The sequence below is a fragment of the Haliotis rubra genome, unplaced genomic scaffold (assembly GCF_003918875.1).
Source record: "Haliotis rubra isolate DU_JTF1 unplaced genomic scaffold, ASM391887v1 Scf647, whole genome shotgun sequence".
Lineage (NCBI taxonomy): Eukaryota > Metazoa > Mollusca > Gastropoda > Lepetellida > Haliotidae > Haliotis > Haliotis rubra.
In genome coordinates, this window is record NW_025767354.1 from 372,839 (window position 1) to 393,457 (window position 20,619).

General features: G+C 39.7%; 1 protein-coding gene and 1 long non-coding RNA gene across 3 annotated transcripts in view; one reads left to right on the forward strand and one right to left on the reverse strand.

The window, feature by feature from the left end:
- The first annotated feature begins 877 nt into the window (after positions 1-877).
- On the forward strand, positions 878-9,645 carry LOC124256999. The gene is made up of 3 exons (XR_006893157.1): positions 878-1,002; positions 5,345-5,354; positions 9,635-9,645. It is a non-coding gene; the product is annotated as an uncharacterized LOC124256999 (long non-coding RNA).
- The window catches only part of LOC124256998 (glycoprotein-N-acetylgalactosamine 3-beta-galactosyltransferase 1-like), a 30,409-nt gene continuing 17,456 nt past the window's right edge, over positions 7,667-20,619 (reverse strand). The window contains exons 1-4 of one of the 2 annotated variants that reach the window (XM_046690962.1): positions 17,512-17,676; positions 11,756-12,010; positions 8,646-9,292; positions 7,667-7,991 (exon numbers count right to left, since the gene is read on the reverse strand). In XM_046690962.1, coding sequence (XP_046546918.1) covers positions 7,872-7,991; positions 8,646-9,292; positions 11,756-11,966 — 978 coding nt within the window. In that variant the 5' untranslated portion in view covers positions 11,967-12,010; positions 17,512-17,676 and the 3' untranslated portion in view covers positions 7,667-7,871. Of the gene's footprint in view, positions 7,992-8,645; positions 9,293-11,755; positions 12,011-17,511; positions 17,677-20,619 lie in introns of those variants that run through there. The other variant, XM_046690963.1, reaches the window with a different exon arrangement.

A 20,619-nucleotide genomic window follows, 5' to 3' on the forward strand; every position in this document is an offset into this window, starting at 1 on the left:
TCCGTCAGTATATAGTACACTGTGTATGCACATGCAACTGTGTTAATACAATGACAATCAAGACACACCTCCACCACAAAGTGCACGCGGAAAATGATCCGAAAAGATCCGTCAGTAAATGCTACACTGTGCATGCACATGCATCTGTGCAATCACAATCAAGACACACCTCCACCACAAAGTGCACGCGGAAAATTATCCGAAAAGATCCGTCAGTAAATGCTACACCGTGTATGCACATGCATCTGTGTTAATACAATCACAATCAAGACACACCTCCACCACAAAGTGCACGCGGAAAATTATCCGAAAAGATCCGTCAGTAAATGCTACACTGTGCAAATGCATCCGTGTTAATACAATGAGAATCAAGACACACACCTACCACAAAATGCACACGAAAAATGATCCGAAAAGATCCGTCAGTAAATGCTACACTGTGTATGCACATGCATCTGTGTAAATACAATGACAATTAAGACACACCTCCATCACAACGTGCACGAGGAAAATGATCCGAAAAGATCCGTCAGTAAATGCTACATTGTGTATGCATATGCATCTGTGTTAATACAACAACAATCAAGACACACCTCAACCACGAAGTGCACGCGGAAAATTATCCACACAATTTCAGACACAAATGCCACTCTTTCCATATATCATTATTAATAGAAGGAGGATCAAGAATTATAATCACCATCGCCACCACCACCGCGAAGAGTGATCCTTAAAACTCCGTTGGAAGTATTATTTTGTGGATGTAAAACATCATTTAATAGCGTTTATATATATGCTATCAAGACATACCACCACAACATTCACGCATAAAATGATCCGAAAAATCCCGTTTAGAAATGCCACTACATGCATACGTTAGTATAACGACCTGGCTAGCTATTCACGAAACGTTCGTAGACCTACGAACTTCTTAATCCCATTCTTATCACATTTGCTACGATCAAAGTTAAGAATTCTTAGGGCTACGAACGTTTCGAGAACGTTTCGGTGTTGTTATACATACGATTGAGACATCCCGCCGCCCCCAAATACTCGCGAAAATGTTCGAAAAAGTCCGTCAAAAAATGCTACTTTGTGAATGCATTACACCAAGTATCCGTGTTAATACCATGAGTCACAACACACTGCCACCTACATGTGCTGGCGGTAAATTACCCCAAGATGACACTCATCATTCAGTAGTGTTGATATAAACACAATCAAGACATGCATTCGGAAATGATCCGAAAAATTGTGCATAAATTACACCAAACACGACCAAGACACTCGCACCACCAAGTTCACGTGAAAAGTGATCCAAAAATATCCCTTCGAAAATGCTACTTTGATCATGTATTTCATCATGCTGAAGAGTTCATATAAACACAATCAAAACCGAATGCCACAATCGAGAAAGAAAAACTCAGTACTATTAGATACGGTCGCACATGTTAATTAGACATATTATGTGTCTAGTATCATACATTTGACATTCCTTGCTTTTTAACATGATAACATTTGAACAAACACATTCATACTTAGATTATTTTATTCGCTAAAATGTCACACATAATGGCATACTGAAACTAGAAAAGACTGTTAGCAAATGTCATATATGCATATAGCATATATGACGCTTAAAACATACTCTCTTCAGAAATTGTCAGACAATTAATTAACTAATTTACCCAAAATGAAATTCTTAGATTCGTGTATCTTTATTTAATGTAGATTTGATTCTTCTTTTTCAAATGCTGTAAAACTGTCATAAATACGATGGGGACATTATTTAGACACATTTATCAAAGCTCTAACGATATACTATCCCATGAACCTGAAACAGTAATCAAACTCAGAACAAGCAAGTATCCTATGTTATCCTTAGTTTAAGAATTGAACCAAGACGTTTGTATGTGTACAGAAATTGACCAAACAGCGTTTATACCTACCAAATTGTGTAGGGCCATGGGAATGATACAGGCATTTGGCAAACTTCTTCTTGTATCCTCTGTTCGGTTCGATGTTAATCGTATCCCCGATAAAACAAACATTTACCTTCACTCAAAACAAAATAAAATGATTGTATATCATTAGTAACATCGATATGTTGTGTGCACCTGGTCAACTGAGCTGCTGAGGTAGCAAAAAAGCAAAATAACGCGTGTGAAACACACACACATACACAAACACACACACAAATATATATATACACAGACACACACACACACACACACACACACACACACACACACATATATATATATATTCAGTAACGTAAAATTTCAATTTTGAATTCAGTTTAAAAGGATTCCAATTTAAAGGCGACACTTCCTATTTTCGTTTTATGTAATACACATAAATATGTCCTGAACCTCACCAGGTTAGGGAATTGTGTGTCGTGTTTTGTTTGTTGTTAATTAACACCACACTTCTGACGACGAGAATTCACGCTACAGTTTACGACTTTACCAAAGTAGATCAACTCTTGCCTGGTTTTTAATATTCACTGTGGATTCAATATTTGCCACTTTTGACATCATCTAAGATCTATCGCGAAGTTTGGCTAAGTTCTAATTACGCAATTGAGAATAAAACGTTTTTACCAAATCAAGATTTGGTATGTAAAAACATCAGTTAAAATTTTTTTGCTTGAATGACAGTAGTTCTAGCGCATCGCATTCATCCTTACCTTTCAGAGTGTATGCTTTGGTGATGTCCGCATTCTACTGTCATGTCTCCATGCGATGAAAGCCGTCGTCCGTAATGTTGTGAGGTCGTCTTTCGAGACTTCGTTCGGTGATATCCGTGATTCTTTTTAGTCTGTGTTCCAACGTTGGTTGGCGGTAATATATTGGCCGTCAAGAGTGATATCCATTTGCCATGACCACGTGTTGTGATATCCGCAGCGATCTCGGGGCTTGTTGCCATGGATGCCCGGGATGATATCTGTCTGATGTCTTGTTGTATGACTGACCTCAGTGATATCCATTGCCGTCCAAGTTGTTATGCGGTGATATCGGTTGACATATGAGGTCTTGTTGTTATGACTCTATACGGTGATATCCGTTGGAGTATGAGATTTTGCTGTCATTACGGTCCGCCGTGATATTGGTTGGTGTCTGAGGTCTTATTGTCATGGCTGCCCGAGTGATATCCGTTGGAGTGGGAGGTCTCATTGACTTACTACCCAAAGTGATATCCGTAAGTGTTTGAGGTCTTTTTGTCATGGCTGCCGTCCGTGATCTCTAAGTCTTATTGCCATGACTCCATACTGTGGTATCGTTGGTGTCTGAGGTCTTATTGTCATAGCTGCCCGGAAGATATCCGTTGGAATGTGAAGCTGCTTAGTCATAACTGCCCTCACTGATATCTGAGATCTCATTATCATGGCTCCATGCCGTGACAACCGTTATTGTCCGAAGTCGTATTGTCATGGCTGCCCGGGTGATATCCGCTGGAGTGTGGGTCTCGTTGTCATTACTGCCCTCCGTGTTTGAGGTTTTGTAGTCATGGCTTCCTGCGATGATATCAGTAAACAGTTGAGGTCTTGTTGTCCGTGCGGTGGTATTCCCTGGGGTTAGAGCTCTTGTTGTCATGATACAGTTCCTATTTTTATCGCCGTGAGTACCTGTCGTCTCTATATTCCGAAACCAATCACGAAACATTGCATAAAACAGATTTTGGGTTTGCATTGGTTTGAGGTCAAGGAAAGTGACGTTGGACGAACAAACCTTTGGCGAAATTTATGAGCGCGACAGGTACGATGCTTATACACCAAGAATCATTGCAGATTCAACTTACGATGCTGACTCACGATTATCAGATAATCATGAAGTTTCTGTTCTATTGTCATTCAGTATTACAGATGTGTTCAACCTCATGCTCCAGCTTTAAAATGAGTGCAAAACGGGTATATTGCAGCAAAGAGAGAGACGAAATCTGTTTCAGGTGTCTGTTTCCTTACAAACATTTACTTTTTCAGCCAGTTGTGTGAATCATGGGTTCTGTCGGCCGTGCTTATCCTTTTTGCGAACACCTGGTGTCCTTAGTCATCCATGTATATAATTTTCACCACAACCCAACGGAATCTGTTTTCGGGACTGACTGATCTCCAGCATTGACGGTTCGTATAGAAATGCAAATCCTTGTTCGATTGTGTTCTCCTACGAGACGTCTACACTGAATTCTTCGTACGCTTGGATAATTCACTATTGCTACAGCTTCACTGTTGCGGACAGACCATGGGGAGAACCAGCTGGTCAAATAAACCCGATATGATCATGTCACGGTTTACATACGCATGGAAGGATATGGGTTTCATCCACTGACAAAATATTATGCGGGGCAAAGTCCTTGCGCTCTGGTTGACGAGCCCTTATCGAGCTCTGTTATATGAAAATAAATAAAATACGAAATCCTTTTGAACAAAAGAGGCCTTACGTCCATACAATCAATCGAGATGTATGACTATGCGGCAACATCTTGACTTGTATAGAGGTATTAGTATATGTTTTGAGGTTCTTGACAGGCATTTAGAAGTTGGTGTTCAAGGAAGGAAGGAATAGCCCAGAAACGTTGTGACGTACAATAAAGAAAAAGTTGTCATCCATAATATTTGCGTTTTACTATATTTTTTGGTTAATGAGGCAGCAGAATGAATGCTCATTTTAATATTCCGTGCATTTGTAATAATATGAAGGGGTGTACGACTACATCCCACTTTATCGTTGACCTTAACCAATAACTTGGAAACACCTACCGTGATTTTGTGGTCGCATGTGCTGCTTTACGCGACCGATATATACAATGGAGTGAGTGACTTTGGTTTTACGCCGCTTTTAGCAATATTCCAGCAATACACCAGAAATGGGCTTCACACATTGTATAAATGTGGGGAATCGAACCCGGGTCTGCAAGCAAACAATTCGACCACTAATGCATTTATTGACATTGTGTTTTTCAGGACTGAAATACTAATCATTGCACTTTCCCTATAGATATTGTTCAGTCCATGTCTTTGTCAACCAAAGCTGCCTCACAAAAACTGCGTCGTAATGAATGTGTGGAGCGTCATTGTCCACAGTGCAATAAATTTTCTCTACATTGAATAATTCTTACTATTGACAATCACCACATCTGGAGAGGGTTATTTATCATAAAACCGTATTCTTAACACACACTCCAGGAGACGGCGTGTCCTGTTAATCGATTCCAGTTGAATGTATTAAAGTTTGTTGTGAGAAATAATCGAATTGTGTAAATACGGAATTAAGCTCTTCTTTATCACATCCTTCCTCTATTAAGGCTAACAACACAAGAAATGGGCAAGAACACATTTGGAAAGAAGAGCCCAGGTCTTAACAATATTCCAGCAACATCACTGGAATATCAGCAGGAATGGGCTTCACACATGGTAGCCATATGGGGAATCGAACTCGGTCTTCGGTGTGACGAGCATACGCTTCAACCACCAGGCTACCCCACCGCTCCGTATTCAGTGGAAGAACAGTCACAGTGAGAGAACGTTCAACATGAAATTCACATAGTCAATAACGTGTATGTCCACCACATGCGCGTCATTGAGCCAATCAAACATCGTAAGAAGTCTTGTGGAATGGCATTCCATATCTGTGGAAGCACCTGGTGGAGCTCCTGAAGCGAGACTAGGGGATTTTGCCAACGTCTCAACCCCTTCTCCATTTCGTCCCAGACGTGTTCGATAGGGGACAGATCTGGGTTCGGCCATCAGCGCGGTGTAAGATTAATCTGGACTCATCAGTGAAGAGAACATGTCTCCACTCGCGTGCGCTCCACCGCAGTTGTTGTCTGCACCACTCACCATTCACGTACTCATGTAATGTCAAAATATCTCGTCTAGCAGGACATATAGCACGTATCCCGTGTGCAGCCAGACGCCAGCAAATGGTCCTTTGTTGATATCCTGTTGACACCAGGAACTGTTGAGGCTGTCAGTGTGGCTGGTTGGAATCTTTGGCCCAGATGGATGGTTCGAATCCAACGACCCTTGCGTGATGTGGTTACAGATGGACGGCCACTCCGGGGACGGTCTGCAACATTGACGTTTTATTGATGGCGTCTGCACAAGCGGCATATGGTGTTCCTGTGCACGTTAAACTGCTGTGCAACGTTAAACCTTTTGGTTGGGCTGTCGACGTCTAAACAATGATTTGGGTGACAATGATTCGTGGTTTAGAGACACACTTTTTCAAGAGCACGTTATATGCCTTTTTTCCCACGGACGTCTTGAAAGCGCGAAATCTGCATGCAAAACAGGAATTACCAACAGGGCCCCGTTTGGGTTATGGATTAAGTGTTTTATAATGAATATTTCTTTCATTTAAATGCGTTATATAAATGTTCTCATATGTATAATTTGTTTAGTACCATTCACACAAATACTCGTATCACCTTTGTTGTGGCAAAGTTAAATAATTATGGTTACATATTAATATGTTTTCCAAATGTGGTTAAATCAAGTGATTTTTATGTGATTAGCCTTTTCAATAAATCATGCTTTATATATTTTACTTAACACTTTATCCTTGCCAAACTGGCGAAATATCTAGAACTTGCATGACATCGGTCTTTCCATTAATCCTAAAATAGCATTGAACCCCTCACTCACTCATGGTTGGGGCCGGTGGGGTTGTCTAGTGGTTAAGGTGTTTGCTCGTCACGATGAAGACCCGGGTTCGATTTCTCATATGGGTAGAATGTGTGAAGCCCATTTCTGGTGTCCCCCGTCGTGATAGTGCTAAAAGCAGCGTAAAGCCATACTCACTCACTCACTCATGGTGGTGTTATATATGTGTATACTACTTCTGCAATAAGAACAGCTTGAGCCATCATAATTTATTTACCCAGATGATTTACATGATTTATACAGATATACAAATATGAAGACATTATTTTGACAATAACTGACGAGTTACGCGGAATGACAGATTATCTTTCCCGAGTTATATTTAGTAATTCTCGAGCCTTGGCGAGTCTGTCATTCCTCGGCACGATTTGGTTATTGTTTTTGCTACCCATATCAATTTTCGATATAAAACCAGCATTCTTTATAAGGAACCCCTCGATGTGGAGATTCCCCATATCCCCATGCGTTGATTGGATGTTTTACTTTCTGAAACAGCCAATCAAAATCACCAAAAGGTGTAACCTCCGTTGGGACTTACAGGAAAAATACTACCCTGTGTCCTTCAATAATGGATAATAAAATATAAAAATAAATTATATACGCAAAAACCAGACTATGCATTTGAAAGAGTGTTCATACTTTCACTCAGTAAAACAAGCGATAAGTTGTCCTCAGGCAAGTAACTGGGAAAGTCCGAAATGTGTATCTGCTTGCTCAGCAGGGAATGGATACAGGGCTGTACCAGGTGGTAATGTGACTGTAATGAATCACAGCTAGCTTGTGTTGTATACTATTCCTCCAGACTCGGGAAATGAGAATACAGATCGAGTGCACTCAGAAGATAAGACCCGTGAAGATTCCGAGTTAGAATTGGTCTTCAGCAACCCATGCTTGTCGTAAGGGTCGACTAACGGGATCGGGTCGTCAGGCTAGATGACTTGGTTGACATATGTCGTCATATCCCAATTGCGTAGATTGATGCTTATGATGTTGATCAAGAACTAATTATTTACAGACCGCCGCCATATAGCTGGACTATTGCTGAGTGGTTCGTTCAACAACGTAATATTGTACCCACAGCCACTCCGGTTCCCACGAAATGGAAGTCTGACAACAGATAGTTGATATCAAGAATTTTCTGTGTACCTCTGACAAGTGAGTCAGAGCTAGATAGCTGAGAGTCTGACTAAACCTCCTTTCCCCCATTTCAATCCATTCCCCCACCGCTAGCGTGTTTCACGTGGTATATATAGAAGTCTAGAGCCAGCATCTCATTTCCTCGGACATAGTGAAACGTAATGGGAAAACTACTGATGTTCCCTGCGCCCTGAAACAAAAGAACAAGAATATTTGAATTTAAGTGATCCAAATTCAGTATATCACCATTACTACTTCAAAACGTAGACGTAAAAAGCCAAACGATGTATATATTATCAGAACACATTGTGTCAAGTTATCTAGCACTTCGATCGAATGCGTTTCTGTAAAGAACGGGATGACAAAATATTTCTATATAGCACAGTAGTGAGTGAGTGAGTGAGTTTAGTTTTACGTCGCACTCAGCAATATTCCAGCGATATGGCGGCGGTATGTAAATAATCGAGTCCGGACCAGACAATTCAGTGATCAACAGCATTAGCATCGATCTGCGCAATTGGGAACCGATGACATGTGTCAACCAAGTCAGCGAGCCTGACCACCCGATCCCGTTAGTCGCCTCTAAAGACAAGCATAGGTTACTGAAGATCAATATTCTAACCCGGACCTTCACGGGTATATAGCACAGTAACGCGTCTTATTTTAAAAGAAATTCCCCGTACACAGCAAACTCATATTGGCATAAGAACCAATTAACAAACGTTGCTATTAAGTTGTTACTACCTCTGTGGTAAACAGTGAACTGGGCAGAATATAAAACATGTAAAATGCAGCAGAAAATATGAAGTAAACAATCCCATTACAATCAACATCAGTCACTCACTGCTCTTGCTCCATGCACAGTATGAGACTTCACCCACTGTGCATACGCGCCTGCCATGTGTGTCAAAGGATGATACGCATGAAATGTCGTCTTCCCCTCCTCATCCAGGGATCTACCAACTTTCCCACCAAGTTTCACAAGGCATTTGCCGAACTCTGCGTCCTCGGCGCCGCCATCTTTGGAACACAAGTTACTTCCCCTTTCGCCGAACCTTTTCAAAGCCTCATAGCTCAAGACGTAACCAGCACCTCCGCTGTTGTATCCTTCCGGGATATAATGCTTGAAATGGTTCCCAAAATATACTGCTTCGTTTTTATTTTGTTTGGATAAAAAATATTTCAAGTTGTCTACCAGGACATACGTGTCATCGTCCGCCTTAAGAAACCAGTCCGCTTCGGTCCGGTGGTTTGCATAAATATGGCGGAAGGCTTGCATTGTTTTAGCGGTAAGGTGTTCCCTTCCTTCGGGTACGCCAAGACCAATGGTAGGGAAGGATTCATCAGTGGTGGAGCTGTAGAACAGGAGCTTATTGCATCGTTTTCCCCACGTTTCCTTGACATATTGAGCTTTGGATTTCAAATTCTTTGGCGCAGTCATTATCCAGCACAAGACTCTGATTTTGCTGATATCACGCCATTTTCCAACATCTGAAAAAAGGTGATCACCAAGATGTGTAAACTTAACATAATAGTCCTTATCAAAAGCGGGTCATTCAAACCATGAGCAATTGTTTTCTGGCAACCATTAATCATTGTATATTATATAAGATATCCTGTTATACTGCAATTATTGTGCACGACCATAAAAAATATAGCAGGGATTTAACGGAGCTGTAACCTTATCTTGACCAATGGCAAGACAACGGATATGTTAATTCAGGTGTTCCGCACCACACCTTTGTTTGAAAATGAGTATTTGATTATCCTTTGTTTATAGCTATTTCTGAAAAAAAAAAGATTTATATAATCAAAATTAACATCAAACAGTAGTTCAAGATTTGCGGGGGGCTGTTGGGTAGTCTAGTGGTTAAAACGTTCACTTCTCACGCCGCAGGTTCGATTGCCCTCGTGGGTACAATTAGTGAAGCCCATTTCTGCTGATATTCCTGTAACAGGATCGGGGCCCTTCTATCCAAATGTGTTATTGCCCATTTCTTCTGTTGTCAGCCCTAATACAGCTAGGATATGACAAAGAACAGCTTAATTCAGTAATTACACAATTCGAGTATATCTCAAAACAAACTGTAATACATTCATCTGGAATCGATTAACAGGACACGCCGTATCCTGTATTGTGTGTTAAGAGTACTAGTCTTCTATGATAAACAACCCTATCCAGATGTGGTCATAGTCAATAGTAAGAATTATGCAATGTAGAGAAAGTTTATTGCACTGTGGACAATGACGCTCCACTGCCACACATCCATTACGACGCAGTTGTTGTGAGGCAGCTTTGGTTGACAAAGACATGGATTGTGCAATGTGGAGGATTTATTGCGCTGTGAGCATTGATAGTCCACTGCCACAAATTGATTACGAGCTCGATTGTTGTGAGACTGCCAGATTTCAGGTCATCATTGGTTGACAAAGACATGAACTGTAAAATATATATAAGGAAAGTGCCGGGAATGGTATTCCAGTACTGGAAAACATAATGTCAGTAAACGCATTGTAACAGCTTGGTCTGAACTGTTTTTATCGGAATTATGTAGACGAAATTTGACACTTTTATCAATGCTCAAATATAACCAACCCCCTTGCACTGTTGAAATAATTATGGAGAACAGTGAAATTATCTCATCTTTATCGTATTTAATTATTTACATTTTCAGATTGACAAAACAAAATACAATTCGCAAGACTTGTTCGGCGAAAAGGAATATTTCACCTCTCCTGTATATCCAACAACATTCCAGCAACTCAACCTTGGATGCATACGTTTCACAGGTACAATCGAGATTGTAGTTTTTGCGAAGATATTTATAATGCGTCTTACGCCACTTGCTCAAGAGTTATTTAGTCAGGATTACAACATTCAAAGCCATAATAAAGCTTACATGTTGGAAAAATGTTGCCATTTCCAAATTAGACGCTTCACTGACACGATTTATGTCCAATGCATTCTAGTGGGTTTGTTTCAAGTGAACAATTGCCTTGCCTTTGAATGTGTTTGACATCGACAATCGGTGGGGCTGGATACGATTAATAAACAAATGTTTAGGATATAGTCGGAATCTTACTCTCGACTCTGCTTTTCAGTTATACTTCTGACCGTGAAGATCCCGGTTAGAATTGCTGTACCCATGCATGTCGTTATAGGCGACTAAGGGGATCGGATGGTCAGGCTTGCAGACTTGCTTGACACATATCATCGTATCCCAATTTCGTACATCAATTGCTGTGATGTTTATCACTGGATTGTCTGGTCCAGGCTCGATTATTTTTCTACCGCCGCCATATAGCTGGAACATTGCTAGGTTCGAGTGAGTCACGATCTACGCATTTTTAACATTATCCCAGCAATTTCTCGCCGCTTTAAGGGATATCATAGCGAGGGACACACAAATATAACTTTAGATTCCACTACACTAAATCAGAATCACATGCTCCCTGAGTGAGTAGCGTATGTAAACATTTGAAGAGATAGAGACATGTGACAGCTGTGATTGAATGAAATGGTGTAAGAATTTTTTTTAAATAGCACATCCATCCAGTAATTAAAACTGACCACAATTTTAAGTATTTAGTGCTGTCATTTTTATCACCATGACTTATGCTTATTGCGTCACAGATATTTTCCAGTAGGTGACATTTGGTGCGGAACTGGTGTTGGTGTGTTCGGCTTCCTCTGCGCGGAATATTTGCCGGATAAGTTAGCCGGAATTTGTGTTTTTATTGTCGTTTAAAGGCCAGACTGTACTCGTGTGTACATGGTATGGCTGTTGACAGCCTGGATGATTTAAAAAAATTATAACGTTACGATAGAAGTCTATGAACATTTGGTGTTGTGTAACCTTTAACAACAGGCTAGCGTGTATGTATCCGTAGGGGGTTTACGGATGCAGTACGTATGGCTGCAGAGGGGGCTGCAAATCATCTTAAACTGGTTACCATGGGTATCAACTTTGGGGACGGTCTCTCTGTGTTCGCTGAGGATGTTTCGGGCATCAATTCCCACAGGGCGTAACTTGACACCATCCGGGCAGTCTTGTTGGACCTGAATCCTCGTCTGTGACTGTAGAACGGGGTTGCTGAGAAACACATAGGAGAAGATCAGACCGCAACCAAAGGCGCAGAGAAGGTGGATCGTGGAGTATTTCATCTGGGACAACTGTGCGACTGTTGAACTACCTCACAATTTTGTGTCTGAAAAATAATCAAATATAAATGTGGTTGAGTTCTGTACATAGTGATTATGTTTTAGCATTTAGCTGTTTTACTTTAACATGTTTAAAATAATGCCATTTGTATGTTTCAGGCAATACAGTAATTAACAACTATTTATTCCATTAATTTCAGATCTATAAATCATCTTCACTGATTTATAAATAATCAAATCTCTCATTTCAGGCTGCATAAGATATTTAAGCAGTTGTAAGCAAAGTAAGATCATAACAGTTCATTTTTTTTGTTAAGTAATTTCATTGGGTAAGTCCACTTCAGTGTCGGGTAGATCAGCTAGCAATCAAAGTATAAGCCTAGATATTTTAATGATTGGCTAGTGTTAAATTAGGTGTCCTACTTCCAAACCCTTTGTTTCCACATTATGCATTCTTGTCACTGGCACTTACAACCTACACTTGAGACAGACACAGGACCGGAAATTAAAAGAATTACTTACTATTACGTTCTTTTTATGCCATTGTAATGTATAAATGACTTCATGTAAATATATCTAGATCATATCAATGTTGTGGTTTTAACCATGTCACATATGACCACCTCCGTCGTGTAGTGGTTAGAGCGTCCGCCCAGAGAGCGGAAGGTCGCAGGTTCCATCCCCGACCGCGTCATACCAAAACACGTTAAAATATGGTACTTGTTGCTCCCTGCCTGGCGCTCGGCATTAATGGGTACAACAAGGACTGGTCGGCTCTGAGTCAGTATAATGTGTCTGAGTGGGGTATTCATGCTTCACTGCGGCATGGTATCTCAGTGGGCTAGCACTATAAAACCAGCTTAAGTCTGGGCTAGTACAAGCAGCCGCACATACACACGCATGCACGTCGTCATATGCGCGAAATATTCTCAAGCAAGACGTAAAACCCAATTTCACCTCACCTCACCTCACCTCACCTCACATGTCACATATACTTTCTGTGTTGAGTGGATATGTATAAGAAATACCACATCGGATTGTATGTGTGGTTTTGTTGAGATGGTAGTAGTTTGTACAGTTTATTACAGAATTGATAGTTTAGATGAAATATTTAAATGTGTAAATAGTACTCAGGGCATGCCTGATATCATGAACAGGTTGATACAAGATTATCATGTGTCAACAATTACAGGGTACATATGTGTACATATATTTGTATAGTATAGTATACATGTGTGTGTATACACTAGGATATACATGTATATATTCTTTATATCATAAATACATTCTAATTAATTGAATATAACACAAAGAATGTCATGCCATATCTGTATTGCATGCGTAACTGCAAAGATTACGATATGTCAAGCTTATATAAAGTATTAATGCCTGTATGACTTATGATGATGTAAATTGTTTCTTATATAAAGTATTAATGTCTGTATTACTTATGATTATGTAAATTGTTGCCCCTATATGTCAAATTGTGAGATACATTGTATTCTTATTATCTCATTCATTGTTACAGGGTGTGAGTTTGTCATCAGTTGAATCAGCGAATAAACAGTTCTCACACCCTAGCCATCGTGACTACTTTCACAAGAACACTTTGATGGCTAGTACATAAACAGGTTAGGTTAATGATTCTGAAAATTTCCGCAACAAAATTAAAATCTGTCTGTATCATGGATACTTTAGTCCGATTTAATATCATTTCTGTTGTCATTACTAATGGGGATTAGACATTATAAGGTCTCCAGTCGGCGAGAAACGATAATAGTCACAGAGTGAGTGAGTGAGTGAGGGCACATACATATTTACAAATTATTTTTCAGTTGTAAATAATGACCCCTTACTTGTATTCTTCCAGACGAGAAAAATATATGTACTTTATTTCGTGGCAGGTGTAGAAGAAAACACGTCCAATCCGTTAAATGACAAAAAATGAAGGGGAAAAGTGCAAACCGAAATATAGCATCGAAACCCAATTTTGTTTCAGACACTTTCTACTAACCGGTGTAACCTAGTGCTTAATGTGTTCATTCGTCACACTTGAATATATATGGGGCGGAGGGGTAGCCTAATGGTTAAAGCGTTCGCAAAAGACCCGTACAACATGCGAATTCCATTTGTGGTCCCTTCCCCCCCCCCCCCCTCCCACTGTGACGTTGCTGGAGTAATGCTAAAATATTGCGTAAAACTGAAACTCAACCACTCCACTCACTGCAGATGGGTACAATGTAGATCCAACAACAGTCAAAATAACGGCTTCACGCCGAAATAGGCTTCACGCATTATACCCATGTGGGGAATAGAACTGTATAAATATAAACAGGTTAGGTTAATGACGAGCGAACGCTTTAAGCGCTACCCCAAAGCTGGAATACGATGGTAGACAGCATTCACTTACTTCATCATCGGATCGTTGAGCGTAGTTCAGAGTTTCGATGTTGCCTAATGTCGTTTGAACTCTTTTGGGGTTTGGGACTCAAACTACATATTTATTGTTATTTTGTTGGTTGTCTAACGCCGCTCTCAGCAATATTCCAGGTACATGGCGGCGGTCAGTAAATAATCGGGACTGGACTAGGCAATCCAGTGATCAACATCCTTAGTATCAATCTACGCAATTGGGATACGATGACATGTGCCAATCAAGTCAGCGAGCCTGACCACCCGATACCGTTAGTCGCCTCTTGCTGAAGACAAATTCTAACCGGGTCTTCACGGGTGTTATCTCAATATAATGTACAGCACTATACCAAACAGGTAGAAAGGTATGTTGACATGCAGTGAGTAGGACATATGTTGATACACATACATGATAAGTCCAATATATGGTTTTATGCACTATTTGAGTGAGTGAGTTAATAATTAACGTCTCATCGGCACATTGTCAGCTATATCGTGACGAGAAAACAATATGTATAAATTATAACACCTGTCGTCAAAGGACAGTAAGACAACTAGACTATCACAGTTAGAATTAATACTAGCATGATTGTAAAGTTAAACCTAATAGCATTATTTAGATAATGGATAATATAAAAAACAGGCTATACATCGCCAACAACTGAAGGTAGATCACCATACGAGGGCCCATGGGAACTTACTGTACTTTTGCTACATAATGGACCCTATCTGGATTTACTCCAGCCCTTGAGTCGCTGGCGATTGTACAACAAATATACTACGATTAAAGGTTTGGTGGAGCTAAATTGACTTGAAGTTTTGGGAGACTTACGTACCCTCTCAGGGGGACAATAATTTTACAATGCTTAAACCCCTTTCGAGGGTACAGCCAATGACAATTTCAGTTACTAATTTAAACTACTACTAAACAAATATATATCTATACACAAAACATTGAGTAAATTATACACAGAGAGTAGAAGGTATATTATGTTATACATTAAGTAGAATAATAATGATACATTATGTTATACAATAAGCAAAGTGTATACTTGATATTCAGAGTAAAAGGTAATTTATTATACAAATATAGGCAACATTATATAGAAGGTGTATGGTGTTATACAGTAAGTAGGAAGTATATTATCTTATACAATAAGTAAAATGTATACTTGATATTCAGAGTAAAAGGTAATTTATTATACAAATATAGGCAACATTATATAGAAGGTGTATGGTGTTATACAGTAAGTAGGAAGTATATTATCTTATACAATAAGTAAAATGTATACTTGATATTCAGAGTAAAAGGTAATTTATTATACAAATATAGGCAACATTATATAGAAGGTGTATGGTGTTATACAGTAAGTAGGAAGTATATTATCTAATACAATAAGTAAAATGTATACTTGATATTCAGAGTAAAAGGTAATTTATTATACAAATATAGGCAACATTATATAGAAGGTGTATGGTGTTATACAGTAAGTAGGAAGTATATTATGTTATACAATAAAGTAAAATGTATACTTGATATTCAGAGTAAAAGGTAATTTATTACACAAATATAGGCAACATTATATAGAAGGTGTATGGTGTTATACAGTAAGTAGGAAGTATATTATGTTATACAATAAGTAAAATGTATACTTTTTTATCGATATTCAGAGTAAAATGTATATTTGTATACAAATAAGGTAACATTATATACACAAAGTAGAAGGTACATTATGATATGTAGTAGGTGGTATGTATAGTATGTTATACAATAAGAAATTCGAGAACTTTTAGGCAAGAGTAAAGGGTATACTTTGTTATCCAACAATTAAAAGGTGAAATGATATACACAGAGTAGGTACATATTTATGTTATACAAAAAGTAGAAGGGATGATTTTGTACGAGTGGGATAATAATTATATACAATGGGTGTATGATATATACAAAGTAATAGATGTGACAAGATGCAATGAGTAGGACCCATATATAGTAATATATATGGTGAACAGAAGGTATACATGTATCACGGTGTATGGAAAACAGTGACTAAAAGGTATGACAATATACAGTGAGTACTGTGAGTGAGTGAGTGAGTGAGTGAGTGAGTGAGAATAGGTTTACGCCAGCAATATCACGGCGGGGGACACCAGAAATGGGCTTCACGCATTGTACCCATGTGGGGAATCGAACCCGGGTCTTCGGCGAGACGAGTCAAGGCTTTAACTACTAGGCTACTCCACCGCCCCTGAGTACTATTTAGTGAATATAGTTGCTATTTAAAAAAAGTACCCATTTTACTGACCACGTTTGTGATCAGGTGTTTCCTAACCTAACTTCACAGATAGACATCGGCGTATTTTTGACTGCTTATAAGTTTGAAAAATATGCATTTTAAACTAGAGGGTGTTTTATTCTGCGGACTTCGGATAGGGGAGGTGTTCAGATATTCGAGATTTCAGATTCAGGAAATGTGCGTATCTAGACAGTAATGAGTCATTGAGTTTAGTATTACGCCACACTCAGCAATATTTCAGCTATATGGCGGCGGTCTGTCTGTAATCAATTCTAACCCGGATCTTCACGGGTAGGTTGGACTGTACGTATTGAAATACGTCAACTATAAACTCGGTCATTCACCAGCATGCTGGCTCAAACATGGTGTAGAGAGGCACATCTTAGTGACTTTTTAACATTTTATTCGTACGTTCATCGACTCTATTTGAACCATATGGAGTATAAATGATGTTATTCATTAAATCTTTATGGGAGCGGTTCTTAGCTTTACTCGTATAGAAGACATGATAAACAGTTCCATGCTCACTGACGCGAGACTACAGGGAGGCTCAAGCGGGACTATAGCCATGCCACCAAACAAAACTGTACATATGGCGACGACGAGCAACGAATCACCGTATTTCTACCTGGTATGCTGTATAAAAAGGTTGGAAAACATCAACAGGGAAATCGTTCATTGTAAACACTGTCCGGGTCCGTGAACGTTATAACGGTGAAAACATACCGAGCAGAGGCTAGATAACTAGCTATCGCGAACGTACACCGAGAAAAAGTTGTTTTAGGAAAACGTAACATCTATTTTTACGGCCCCACTACTAACACTATGAAATACGACCATACCTGCTTGTCAGTGTCATGTTTTCATGTAGTGTCGTTGCATGAAAGTTCCGTACATTTCTTCAGAATGCTGTTACTCCAAGTATGTCGCGAATTCATTTGTCAAACTCGACTGACAGAGGCCGCCATCTTGACAGCGTACTGTTCCGGGTGTAACAGAACTCCCCGTTTTAACGCCCTCAAATAGGCGTACCCGCTGAACTGGAGCTATTGAAATCTGATGACAAAGGAGCTGACAACACTGAAGGGCGAGATATGCTTTGAACAATCTGCGGGGGTACAGTGACATGGTAGACACACAGAGTGTGTGTGTGTGAGAGAGAGAAGGTGAGCGAAAAAGAGAGTGTGACAGAAAGAGAGTGAGAGAGATAGGTGGAGAAAAAGAGGGAGGAAGAGAGGTAGGGGTGCTATTTTGAGGGGTATACAGCAGTGTGCAAAGTAGTTTCTCAATTGTGCTAGCCAGTCGGGCTAGCCCTGCCTGAAAGTTGTTAGCCAACAAAATAATTCACAAGCCGGATATGTGAATGTAGAAACTAAGCAAGAGATTATAAATAGGTAAAAATACCTTCAAAAACAAATAGGAAAACACATGTCTGAATTTCTGAAATGTTTTGTGTATGGTCAAATAACTGAGGTAAGACGTACATGAATCATAATACAGTCCTTCAGGCTACAAAGACAATGCCCGAGTTTTCAGTCATTGTCATTTTCATCAGGCTATAATCTTGCATGACATAAAAGTGCATTATAACAAGTCGGAGAGAGTGATATTTACAAAATGACCCTATGACAGTCGGGCCATAGGAGATTTATTGGCTCAACTGGATTTTTACTAGCCACGGGCTAGGTAGAGAGGGAAGGGTAGAGAGAGTGGGGGGTAGAGAGAGATGAGGGTAGAGAGAGAGCGGTAGAGAGAGGGGGTAGAGGGAGAGAGTTAAGATTTAAAGTCACATCGGCAATATTTCAGCCATATCGTGAGGTAGAGGGAGAGAGAGGGGTAGAGAAAGAGAGAGAGGGGGGGGGGGCGTCTTGTAAAATACACGTACACAGTAAACACTGACGTTTCTTTAGAGGGTGTAACAACTTAACGAAGATCAATATCTGATCCCCGAACTATACACAAAAAGGGTGTAGATTTGTATCTTGGTATCAAATTCTTGTTCTGGGCCTTGTAGGGGTGGCTCTAGACTAATGATTAGTCTCTGAATATAAATAATTTTGATAGTAACAAACAAGCCCATTTAAATTGAAAAAGAGCCCCAGGGAGACCAGAGAACCAGAGCTTATTTAGGGCTTAAGCACTGCAGAGAGGGCTTGGCAGTAGGGGAAATAATGTGGTTCAAGGTCTGTGAGACAGACTAGGTGGCCCTAGCCTGTAGCGTGGACAAACAAAGTGGAGGAGCGAAACATATGAATTTTCGTTTTCTGTCTGCTTGCACTTACAACAGGCTATGAACTAACTTAGGTTGGTGCAGTCAAAATGGACCTGTTGTTTTGGTGAAAGAAAGTGAGGGAGTGAGTTTAGTTGACATGAACAAATGTAAAGAGAACATCAATACCGCCATATGTCTCCGTCATGCTTGTCGACCATGTTTGCTCTTGTGACGGCAAGACCATGTGGACGAATTTCCAACATTCTGTTGTGTGAAATGTTAGAGGGATCCCTTTTATTATGGTTTTGTGCCAATATGCTACCTACATTTATGTAACTGATGCATTACAGTGAGTGAGTTTAGTTTTACGCCGCTCTTAGCAATATTCCAGCAATATCACGGCGGGGGACACCAGAAATTGGCTTTACACACTGTACCCATGTAGGGAATCGAACCCGGGTCTTCGGCTTCACGAGCGAACGCTTTAACCACTAGGCTACCCCACCACCCCAGACAATCCTGTGATCAGCGACATGAGCATCGATATACACAATAGGGATACGATGACATGTGCCAACCAAGTCAGCGAATATGACCACCCGATCCCGTTATTCGCCTCTTGCAATCCTCAAGCATGGGTTACTAAAGATCAATTCTAACCCGGATCTTCACGAGTTGTTTGAAAGAAAGTCAGATGATTGTTAGTTGAAGATTGGTCACAGGCACGCGTTCATGGTAAAATCTTCTCAAAATAGTCTGAATAATGTAAAAGCAAACTAGGTTTCAACTAATGTGCACCTTGCAACAGTTTTCAACAAAAGTTCATTTTCCAATCGTTTGGGTGTCCTGCAAACGATCATCATGTTTATGTTGTAAACGATTATGATCCTAAGTAGAAACTCAATTTTTTTCACTTAGTCTTGTTGATTTCCAAGTTAAAACTAAAAAGTCGAATCAGTTTGTAAAAGAACAATGTGTGAAACCAACAAAGCAATGTGATATAATAAACAATTTATTTCCAAACGTGGCAGTACAACTGCAAAGGTAATTTGCCATCCAATACTGGTTTCCACTTGTGCGAGATCACGCAGTATCTACAAGCGATATATACTTTATAACAGACCGCCGCCATATAGCTAAATATTGCTGTGTGCGGCGTAAAACTAAACTCACCCACTCACTCAGAATACAGTGGAAAGCTCAATAGGGTTGTAGTACCTGTAGTACCTTCCAGAATTGTCTAAATGTAGCACGCCATGGCCATCCTCATTAACAATGCGTTACGCTTGGATGTTTGCTTGGTTTGTTGTTTAACGACGCACTCAGCAATATTCCAGCTATATGGTAGTGGTGTAACGATTCATCGATAGTATCGATGTTTGCATCGTCAACTACGCGATACGAGTGCATCGATACAAAACACGTTTAGGCAATATATCAGGATATTTATAGCGCGAGGGTCCATGACACATCGATGTATCGCCACAAGAGACGATATATCCCGATACAACTTAAATATTACTTAAAGTTGTAGGGAGTATTGCATAAGTAGTAGGAAGGGAGTCTCTTTGAAATTTTTCTGAATTTTAAAAACAAACTGAACCTAAAAGGAATTTGTTTGTGTCTGCCATCTTTGTTACATGAACAAAGGAGTTAGTGTATCAGAGAAAGAATGTGAACAATCTCTGTGAACTGTAAAGACTTGTCTTTAAGTAATTGAAATATGTTTTAGTTGTTT